The sequence below is a fragment of the Apaloderma vittatum genome, unplaced genomic scaffold (genome assembly GCF_000703405.1).
Source record: "Apaloderma vittatum isolate BGI_N311 unplaced genomic scaffold, ASM70340v1 scaffold3349, whole genome shotgun sequence".
In the NCBI taxonomy this organism is placed as follows: Eukaryota; Metazoa; Chordata; class Aves; order Trogoniformes; family Trogonidae; genus Apaloderma; species Apaloderma vittatum.
In genome coordinates this window covers 8,129-20,194 of record NW_009734448.1, presented here as the reverse complement: position 1 = coordinate 20,194, position 12,066 = coordinate 8,129, and the positions used below count along the sequence as shown (strand labels likewise).

Below are 12,066 nucleotides of genomic sequence, written 5' to 3'. Positions count from 1 at the left end.
CCTGGTTTTTGCCAAATCACAACACAGCTTGATCTGGTTAGCAGAAATCTAGTTAGAAGTATCTGTTGTAAGAAGGTCTCTCCTTCAAACCTTTCTCTACAGAAAATGTGCAACCTGAGGGCATACTTTAACTGGTTTAATCTCAGCAATGCAGAATGAAAACTTCCTAAGACATGTGTACAGCATACATGTCTCAGTGTTACACGTACTTAAATAATGTTTTATGGGAAATACAAACAGGTTAATATCCTACTTAAGTAAAAATGAGAAACATCATTACATAATGGCTTTATTAAAGAGCTCATATAAGAGCTCTTACCATCTATGACATGCACCTCCTACGGCTTCCTGACCACCAGACTGCTACCAAAACAAACCATCTTAAGGGATCACAAAATACAGTACAAATACCCAATGATTCCAAAGATCAGTCATTACTATTGCTATCTCAAAGGAGGAGTATTGTGCATAGGGAAGGTTTTCTCATGCAAACCTTCAGACACAGGTTTGCTTTTAACGCTCTCATTGGAGGCACATAGTTGAAATAGAATTTAAGTGATTTCTGAAGAACTCCTACAGAAACCAAGCCTTTTTAAAAAAGGAGAACAGGCCAGTCTGCTCAGAAGAAAAGATATATTGACATGATCAAATCTTGAAATGTTTACATTTCAGTGGTATGAATCTGCCCAGTAACTCTTTCCATTGTGCAGTTGAATATTTTATGCTTCCGAGAAATAAATTGCCTCCAGTAATTCCAGCCAACTGGATCCACACAATGAACATTACAAAGCTGAAGGATTTAGTCACGCTTCTTGAACATTACATCTGGCTAGAAAGAGAACCCAATCAGAGGTGGAACAAAAAGATTTAAGAAGCAAAGTTGTCTCATCAACTCTTGTGCTGGCAGAATCCATCTAGCTACATCTTGCCAGGTTTTCCTACGCTGCTGCAGAACTCGTGGGCCAGGAACTCCCAATGGCCTTGTAAGGCTTGGCACCACAAACTCCTAGGCTGGATCTTTCCACCTTGGTCCAGCTTTGCAACAGGGCTTTGGGCAGTTTTTATTTTTTCCTTTGGTGACAAAGGATCCTGGGATTAGTTACTTTACTTGAGAAAAATGTGTTACACTCTGTTGCCCGTAATCAACCAATTATAGTCATCTGAATTTTTTTAAAGCAACAAAAAAAGTGAACAGCATGTCCTCTGGCTACTCCAGAGGGTCCCGCTACCAATTTAAGGATGACATTCTTACAGATACAATTGTTGTTTGCACAGAATTTTCAACAAAACTTGCATAAAAAAATCAGGAAATTTTATACCATGTTGCATGAGTGCAGGAAACCTTGTAATCTAGGAAGCAAAACCAAGGTCTCACAAGGGCTCTAAACAGGTTTTAAATAGATAGATGAATTTCAAAAGGTATGAAGTTTCTTTCCTAGAAAAACAAATCATCAGCAAATCAGAGTTCTGTACATGCAGAGGGAATAGAATCCTAGAACTAGGATTATCAAGAGTTGCTATTCTGAAATGGGAAAAAAGGATGAATGTGTTCAATTGATTCATGTAAATAATAGAGTCCAACCTCTCAGATTTCATGAAACAGAAAAATAGAAGACATAGGTTGTTTTCCTGCAGGAGCTGAAGACTTTGTGCCCCAGCATCAGAATTTAGAAACGCTGGTACTTCTTAACATGACGTACTGTTCTTGGAGGGATCCTTGGAAAGTGATACTGAACTAGAGAGACTTTAGAAAGTAACCGCAAATAACTAAAACTTCTAGGACTGACTCGTTCATAGGAATAACAGTTCAGTCTCATGGAATAAATAAATCACAAATGGAAGGCATATAATTTGATAAGTTGAAGGACAACAAAGGCCACTGTTGACCACGCAGTGGCATCAGATGTTTTGACAATGGCAAAGGCTGATGCAAAGACGTGGTAATATGTCTTTACTCTGGGTAATATTTTATTCTTTGTACGTGGCATGGGTTTCCTGTAGTTGAAACAAAAATCCCTTTGCTGTTATCTGAGGCTTAGACCTATTCACCTGATCACACACCTCTAATGCCACCAGGATGACTTAGGTCATCGAGACACCCATGCTGGACTGGCATATAGAACACGAACTTGGCAAGGTTTTTGCTGTTCTGGAGAGGCAGCTGAACCCAGGTGAACATCTTTTCTCTTGCCAGGACATTTTCTTTTGTTTCTGTTTGGTAAAGTTATGAGAAGGCATTTGACAATGATATTCTACTTTCTTCGATATTGGTGTCAGCAAGGCAACTGTCTGTCCAAGCAAGCACTACAAAGTCCAAACAGTGGAAGGCATTAGGAAGTAAGAATTACAGCAAGCAGGACAGGCAGAAGCTTGCTCAACTTCCTCTCAGTGAATTCTAGTAAAATCTCCAAGATGTAGGGGATCTTGGAATACCTTAACATTACCAAGGAGGACTGTAAATAACCCAACTTCGCAGCTCATCTGAAGATGCCAAAGCTTTGTGGCCTGCGGTGTGATAATGTCTGTCTGGAAGAGTTAGGCACAGTCACAAATTGTCCCTATTCATCTGGCAGCCCAACAAACTATATTGCTTGTAAAGGTCTCCTATGAGATAGAGGGGGCTAAGTCTAACCTCTGCTGATATGCAGACACTGGTAGTCTGTCATAAGGCTGATTCATACGGATATTCACAAATTACTGAAGATCAACGAGTGCTGTGAAACCTGCTAAACCTAAGCTAACAATTTTTTTCCTTAAAATCCTTGTAAGTAAATGGACCTATATACTTGGACCCGTGAGGCAGAGTAAACTCTTCAGAAGACAAGACAGGTAAATGTACCAAGACAGGTAAATGTACCATCTCATGCAGCAGAATCTTTATGAAACCTACTATATTCTGTACAACAAAGAGACTGGTAAGAACTTAGATACAAATAAGATGAAAACAGAGGAGTAGATAGTGCCCACAGCAGAATTTAAAGTCCCTTAGACTTTCCCAGAGCCACTACCTCCCTAAAAGGCATCTTTGTTTAACTACAGTTCCCAACTATTTCTCAAGCATTAGTCCTCTGCATATCCACATGATGTAAAGGCCAAGTCCTTCCGCAATAAAATTCTCTTAAGCTACATCCACACAACAGCACTTGACAAAGGCTGACTAGAAAACTGTTCCATTTAAGAGCGCAGTATTTGTTTTGCTCTATAACGGAAAGAAAATCAAATCTTTCTATCTTTCTAACCATTCAGCATGGCTGCCAAAGTTGTTTTTATTGTCAAACCCTCTCATCAAAACAATGACATCAGACAAGTTTTGGCTCCTGAGCTGTTCCATTTTATAATAAATTAAAATTAAAAATTTTAAAATTAATTTTGTTCTACTGTGGAATGAAAACAAAATCATTCTAACTTTTATTGACATCTAACTTTTATTATTATCATAGAATTCTATTAACATACGCTTTCAGACTGAGAATGTTAGGTTTCAATACAACTATCTCTACTTTTGAGAAAGTCTGTTCTTGATCATAACCTTTCTGATGGTGTTCTGTCAAAATCTATATGCTTCCACAAAAATGTTACATTTAAATATATATTTCCACAAGAAACCAATACTCCTGACTAGCACTATTTCTGAAACTTCTTTTTCAGTAACACATATCCTGGCTACTAACAAGTCTTTGCTCTCCTTCAGATGCCACACAACTTGTAACAGCTCATACTCCTTGGGTGAAAATATTCCTTGCTATAAGCATGATGTCAGTGACACTGAGTTCTGCTTTCGCATCAAGCTAAAACTAACACTTTTGATTTTTCTACCCTGGCAATTTCCTATTAACACCTTTAACACAAAATACTCCTTGTCCCTAGGCTGTCCTCTTTTTTTTTCCCTCTTGAAGATATTATTAGAGACAACGATGAGTCTAAAAAAGGGACATAAGATAACAGAAAGGTGTGAGATATTTAAGACCTACTGAAGAGAAGATATAAAAGTTATTTAGAAATAGAATAGCTATTTGTAACTGGTTTCTTGAGCAAAATTAATGCCAATGGGTAACAGAAGGTAGTTTCAAATCCACACATGCACACACATTTAAAAATATATAATCTATTACTATATATGATAATTTAATTATATATAATACAAGATACACATATATACAATTTTGTAATACCGTAAGAGCACCTATCTCAGGACCTGCATGCTCAGTTCCAATCTAAAGCGGACCTTCTCTTTACACAATGATGTGACCAGCATTTTAGACAGACTTACTAGCAACCCTCACTTCACAGGTCTACAGTCTACACACTTCCAGCAAAGCATTAATTCACAGAAATGCTTAAACACTGTTCTAAATCCACTGCTTGCTGGCTAAATTAATCGATTTTTTCCACTTTAGCCTCTTCATTGTTGTGTTTTATTATCCTAGAGAAGTTCACAATACTTTCATTTACACCTAATAAACCCAAGCATCCTTCTGTCTCTGCTACAGTCTATTGCCTACTAAGGCAAGTACTGTCAATATCACACAATTTCCCAAGGATTCTGACAGCACAATCTCAGGGGAAAAAAACAAACTAAAGAATAAAGCCCATGTATATATAAATACTTTTAGAACAATGCAAGATTCTGTTTCTAACCAATAACCTTTCAGTCATCAAATAAGCTGCACAAAGCATGAATAATTAGGATTTATATGCAAGCACACAACTGAACAGTACTTTGAAGGCAAAACTGTACATATTCTGCTTAGCAGTAGGATTTACTCTGGGGGTCTCTTTCGTTTGTTTCTTGAAACTGCACAAGCAGGTTGATATCTCAGTATGCATGCTGATAGGAGTTGGCTGTTAACATATCTTGACTTAGACAGCAAAACTAGTACTTCTTCTATCAGTGCAGAAATTTAAAGTATTTGAGTTGATACTACTTCCCTGTTAGCTAGGAGGTAAAACACAGTGAGGTTTTGTATGAAAACCATTTGCCATGCAGATCTGGAAGCAAGTCAACAGGAGAATCAAATAGGTCCTGTGTTCGGCCAGCAAAGACAAGAAGTAGAACAATTAGTAATCAAAATTCTACATCTCTTCTGTTTAAGTATTAACAGTTCCAGCATGTGACATGCAAGCTAACATTTGTTTGCTTGTCACATGCAAGAATTAAACAGAGATAATTCCGTGCAATCAGATGGGTAACAAGATCCTGGATAGCCTGATTTAAAAGAAGTCCTCGCTATCCCAGATTTAAGGAAGAAATGCAAGAGGTAAGAGAAGGACAACATATGCCTGCAGAGATAAGGATAATAGCAGGACTTAAAATATTGCCAGGACTTAAAATACCTATGTCATTCTACTTTCCCTTTTTTAAGTATTGGTGTGACCTGTAAAGTGACAAATTTTTGAAGGACTCATTGGTCAAGGATGAACCATCAATTCAAAATTAGCTCTCAGGGCAAGGCAGCAGCCAAGACAACTTGCACAATCTTCAGATTTGGATATAATAAACTATAAATTAGAGCATATGTATTATAGGGGGCCGGTTAGCTCAGTGGTTTGAGGAGCGGTGCTGACAACAATGACCGACATCGAGGTCGCGGGTTTAATTCCCGCTCGGTCCCCATGTGTTGCCTGATCTAGTCGAGAGGTGGCGTCCCTGCCCATGACAAGGAGGTTGGACTAGATGATCTCTAAAGTCCCTTCCAGCCTGGGCCATTCTATGATTCTATGATTATAGTACACTTGTATTCACTACTTGTACACTTGTATTCAATACGCATTCAACAAAAACACTAGGTTCATTCGTTGCCCACAATTAAATAGAAATAGTGAATTCTAAATGCTTGTTAGAGAAGATTCACAGAAATTAGTAAAAATTGGAAAATACAATCACAACAATTTATTACATATTGTTAAATAAAGAGAAAATTAAGGGACAATTTGAACAAAATCTCAAAGTTTCTACACAGAGAAGATTAATTCCAAGATATAAACTAATTTAGTAAATATGGCTGTAAGCCATACATTGAAACATACATTTTCATTGAAATAAGAACTACCTCTTATCAGGAAAGGTCCTTCCCAGAAATAAATTAAGTTGCAGCAGATTTTCAATTATTTTCAATAATTGAGAAAAATACATCCCATCTTGATTTAAAAAATTTCAACACATTATTTTGGAAAAAACCACTGTGATCGGTGCTACAAGTCAGAATAGTGTCTTCTGCCAGTCAAATCTATCTACCAATTTTACAAAACATTAAACAATTAGTGACAGCAACACTGGTAAGAAATTCAACTCTCGGGCTACAGGGCTTAGAAATCCTCTTGTCAGTAGCCTTTTCCACCAAAAGATTAAAAAGAATTTAGTGATCTTATTTTGTGCATATATGTATTTATTTATGTAGCATTCACTATGGTACCTTGGGAAACTATTTACACTTGAAGAATAAGTCTGAAGTTTTCAGACTTGCCCAGAAAAGTTAGCCCTCAGGGAAGCGACATATCTCCCATTTAAATGCTCTTATAAACCACAGAGTGTAACGAGGCAAGGCTAAAATACTGGGCATTTACCAAGCCCTTCTCTGCCCTGAGAAGGCCACAGCATTGGTTTGGTTTTATTAGAGATGAAGAGAGAAGGAAAACTCTTCAAAGCTCTATGTCTTGCAGGAGAAGGAAAAATGAAGAGGAGAAAAAAGGCATCATTAAAGACAGGGATTGGAAGAAAATTAAATCACTTGTAGGAAATTTTCTTTTCAACTACACCAAACACCTCCACTGCATTTGAGGCCCAAAGCCCAGATAGTCCATTTACCTTTCCTTTTTCAATATGAGTGCCTTCTCCTCCCACCCCCTACAAGTTATGGGATTTGCTGCTGTGACAGATTCCACACCATTTGTGCCATGGCCTTTTCCCCTGGGTTGTGCCCATCTTTTCTACTCTATATCCTTCCACTCTTCCATGCCTGTCTGCTTTTCTAATTTAAATTCACCTATAGCTATCCTCAAGGCATCACATGTCTAGCAAGGACTTCTGGAGTGCAGCGCACACTCCTTATGCTGTCTCCCATCCTCAAAATGCAGGAGCTATTGGCAGGGTTCACTACCTACCCATGGATTTATAGCTGGAAAATATTTATTTATGTAACAGAAGGCATATAGAATTTGTTCATCAAATTTTATGCTGTGCTAGAAATGAAGTTGTTTAGGCTACAATATCCTGCTAAGCAAACATAATCTTCCCCAGCACCAAGGTCAGGCTTGTACACAGGGGGAGCTATCTAGCATCAGCTGCAAAAGAACAAAGACTAGCAGGATGGACTCACTGTAAGAGTATATAAAAACAAAAAAATAATTGACAAGAACCTAGTGATAAAGGTATCTAACAAAGGACCATCTGGTGATGAAAGGCCCCTGTGGAATTCAAGGACAAAGATATCTTACGAAACGTGCTGCGAGCAACTAGTTTTTGAACCAAGGTAAAAGTTTATCGTGAGGAAGACGTACGGTGGCCTTCATACCTGAAGACCCCTGCCCAAGACCACCAGGAGGCACTGCGCAGGTGTCAAGAGGAGGAGCAGCCGACCAGCATCTAATGAATATGTAACTTTCTTTGCATATAACCAAGGTATCTGCCCGTGCACAGGTGCAGCTGTGGTATGAGCACTCCTTGGCGAGAGCTGCTCCCCGCTGCCCAGCGCTGTTTTGCTTACTCAGACGCTTGCTAAATTTAATAAATTTTATTAATCACTTAAATTCTAAATTGGCTCCTGGGTTTTATTCCCACAATTTATAACAATTTACAACTGATTTATTCTGCTCAAGTCTCACAGAATTCCAGGATAAGAATGGGCCATGATTTAGATTTGGTACCTGATTAGATTGATTTTTTCAGCTTGAGAAGTATAGGTAAGAGCCTCGCTGTGAGAAACCAGAATTAATGTATTAGTTCTTGACAGGTAGTGCAATAAAGATTAATATTTTTAATTGCAACTAAGCCTTTCTGGTTATACAGGATGGCTTGTCCTAGAGACGAGTCAGAGAAGTGTGGAAAGATGCTGCTATTATAAGACTTCAGTTTTGCTGCCTTCACAAGCACTAGGACACATTTTAAAAGGCAGCCTTCTGTAATTCACATCAAAACAAAACTGTTCTCTGCCACTTGTGCCTTTTTTATCTTTCTGTGACCCTTTATTCCGAACATCTCAGCTTATCTAAGAGAACCACATCTCCCGTCCTTCTCTGTCTCATGGCCACGTCCCTTATTCAACTGTCCATTTTCAGCAACATCATCTATTTACTTCCAGTCTTCTCACATGAATGGGCCGCAAGAGGCTCATTCTTCTTTCGCAATCTTTTCTCATCATGGTACTATTCCCCAGCTCCCGCTTATTTCCTTGAGAGGATGGGATAAGATTCCTTCTCAAAATTTACTGGGTAACATAAAGGCAACTTTCCTGACTCTGTCCCAAGAAATCCAACAACACTGGAAAACAACTCTTACAAGGGAAAAAAAAAATTGAAAAAATCTTTCCATTAACACATCCCTTGAACTCAACCTCACCATTATTTTCAGAGAAAAAATAATCAGCCTTATGAACAAAACTAGCATGGAAAATCTAGGCCTGAATATATTTTCAAAAATCTCAGTTTAGAAACCCTAGCACGGAAAATTTAGGCTCGGACGGATTTTCGAAATTCCAAGTTTAGAAACCAAAATACTATCATATTTAGCAGTGGTGAAGCACGTTAATTACACATGACATTACCAACCTTAATAGAAAGCTGACAAAACAAACAGGCATGTAAACAATAAAAGATACATACCTTGCTCATAAAATGCATATATTTTATTCAAACATACTGTAGGTCTTGTGTGTTGGAAAAACTGTACATAATAATTTAATTCATTATGAAATATATGAACATTTTATAGGAAGTGTAACATTTTCCCTTCCATATAAAAAAATAATTTCCACAGCACCTTTATGAGAAATTGAGTCTAACATCATTTAATTAAGTGCTGAAATTAGCACAAAATTAAAAACAGGGACTCCTTCTGCCACCAAGTCATGGAAGAGACAGAAAAAGTCTTAGACATCTAATTCTCCTGGATTTGGAAATCTTTTAGCTACATACTCATAAACCCTGCCCTAATCCTCTTCACCTCCATAGAATCATAGAATGGTTAAGGTTGAAAGGGACCTTGAAGATCATCTAGCTCCAGCCCCCCTGCTGTGGGCAGGGCCCCCTCTCTCCCAGAGGACCAGGTTGCTCAAAGCCCTGTCCAACCTGTCACCAAACACATCCAGGGATGGGGCATTCACAACTTCCTTGGGCAACTTGTTCCAGTACTTCATCACCCTCATGGTGAAGAATTTCTTCCTAATACCCAATCTAAATCTACTCTCTTTCAGTTTCAGGCCATTGCCCCTTGTTCTATCACTACAGGCCCTTGTAAAAAGCCCTTCTCCAGCTTTCTTGCAGGCTCCCTTTATGTATTAGAAGGCCACTACTAGGTCACCCTGGAGCTTTCTCTTTGTATAGTAAGAGCGATACTAAGTAAAACACAGTAAGATCACAGCAGCCCTGAAGGGAAATCATTCAGAATAGATGAAAAGAATTATTTTAATATGATATATAACTAGCTTGCAATATACCAAACCCAGTCTGTTAAAGTTTCTTGACTTGTAGGCATTGCAGGCTGCAGCACAGAAATTTATTAAAGCCTCCTGCATTTCAGGAGATGCAATTTGCAATACCAATGACGTGAGAAACAGTATTACTATTAATACCATTAATGACCACATTATTATGCATGTCATCAGTCCCAAATTCTCATACCTGTACACCTTGTATGTTCAAAGACCATTAAAGATCGGGGATCTCATTTACAGCCTCCCTAGAAATGAATATGTGCTTGTGGAAATGCCCATGAATCCTGACACAGATTAGAACTGTAGGCAGTGAAGATAGAAGTGCTCCTTTAAATGCACAAACTGCACATGGACGTGAATGTTCAGGAGCAAACTCTGCCCAGAGAGGTAGGATCTTAATGCTTGTGGCAACATGATCAATCTTTTAATTTGCTACAGCCAGAACGGAAACCGAGTCCAAGCAAAAGGTCAGAACAGGCATTTTATATTCTCTGTTAAAGGAGTGGAGGAAAAAAATGTCTTTGAGGAGTAAAGTAAGTAGCTAATGAGACACAGCACTGACAGCTGGAATTTAATAAGTATCCACTTCACAAGGAAAATTGCTCTTAGTAATTAAATACAGGTATCACACTAAGCTTCTGCTTAGAGCTAAACTTCAAAATCCTTCTGTCAGTAGGACTGAAGAGATTTTACATACCATGGAATATAAGGGTGAGTTTGCCTGGGAGGTTACTCCTAAACGAAGAGGGATAATTGCATAAAATTCACAGTCATGTCACTGGTAAATAATTCCAAAGGGACTTGTTCAGATAGTAGTCTGGCATTACTGAAAAACAGACTGCAACTAAAAAGACCTGTTACAAAGTCCACCAAACTCTGAGACACATAAAAAGTTTATTAGTCATTACAGAACTAAAATGCAAACAAGATCTTTTTAGAGGGATTCAAAATTCTTTATGGTCCAGTTCTGTAAGGCCATAAAACGCTACCTGAGAAAATTTTAAACAATCTTCTAATTAATCACAGAATTTTAAAACCTCTCACAAGCTGTAAGTAAAACATTAACAAGGTAGGAGGAAGAACTCTTTGTACGAAGCAAGATTCCTAACCCTGCTAACATCCTCCACTAGATGAACCAGCTTAGAATTTAACATAAAACTGAGATTATGATAGATACTAGCACATAGAGATGGTGTTTCATTTATGAGACTGCATTCCCACAAATGAAAGTGTCTCTAAATTACTGTGAACATATGAAAGAGCACAATCTTAATTGGCTGTCTGTAACTTGCGATGCCACCATCAAAACATGACCATATAACATAGTCTTAACATAATAAAACTTGTATCCCTAAGAACACATCTTGATCCTTATTTAATTAGCAGTCCAACAGAACACTGATGGTATCACAAAAAGAAAGCAGTTTAAGTATCTAGACAGTTGAGTGGTTTTTACCAGCTACATCAAATAGATTTGCATTTACTCAGGTATGCATAACATGATCACATGGCTGTATTTACTTCAGTGTAAAAGAGCACTGACTGCAATATATGGTTTAACTTACCTCATAGTACAAAGGCACATCCTTAACTTTTTTTCCCTTTTGATTCCCAGATTCTCTGATCTGCAAGGAAAAAAAAAAAGTATTATACTGTGAGAAGATTTTAAATTTATATAAATTAATTTTACTCATTATTCCCTTTTGCAAACACTACAAAACAGTGAGAAATCATCTTGTGAAACCCCTATACTTTTGGAAGGGAGTTCTTGTGATCAGCACGTTGAAGAAAAGTCTGTAATGAAACCTCATCATTTACAGGGAGCAGACCAGCTTATACAGTAAGCTTTTCTTTTTACATTTTTAACTTTACTGAATTAGTCTAATATTTAAAACTTCCACAGAGTAATTCGAATGAATATGAAATTTATAGTTACCACAAACCAAAGAAGTTAGTATCTAGAAGAGAGATCTAGGGTTTGGTTTGTTAATTGAAGTTCCTTTCTTGGAATACCTGTCTGAAAATGTCATCATAGGTTATCACACTGAAGAGCTTCCGCTGTGGCACCTTCACAGCAAGAGACAGGGCCTTGGTGTGGATTTCATCCTCAATTTTAGTCCCAACAACAAAAGCGATGCTAGGCTTCCAGTCATCCTACTTGCCAAAAGAAAACATTTAAGGTAGTAAAACTCAAGCCACAGAAGTACTTCTCTGCAGTTTCACGGAGTAGTCCTGTAGAGATGGTTACTCCTAAGACACATTCGACATCACTGTATTAATCACACTGAAATACATTGTATACAGCCCGAAAAAGCACATACTACTTTGTCCCAATCCTTTCTGCCATCAGGTGGCAGCATTATGCTATGGAAAACACAAATGCCTACTAACAGCAGCTACAAACCTCCTCACAGGCAAA

General features: G+C 38.0%; 1 protein-coding gene across 1 annotated transcript in view; it reads right to left on the bottom strand.

The window, feature by feature from the left end:
* SPAG17 (sperm associated antigen 17) overlaps positions 1-11,801 on the bottom strand; it is a gene marked incomplete at both ends in the record, with an annotated part of 51,950 nt that extends 40,149 nt beyond the window's left edge. Inside the window, 2 exons of the mRNA XM_009876253.1 lie at positions 11,213-11,272; positions 11,661-11,801. Coding sequence (XP_009874555.1) covers positions 11,213-11,272; positions 11,661-11,801 — 201 coding nt within the window. The remainder of the gene's footprint in view (positions 1-11,212; positions 11,273-11,660) is intronic.
* Between the last annotated feature and the right edge of the window lie 265 nt (positions 11,802-12,066).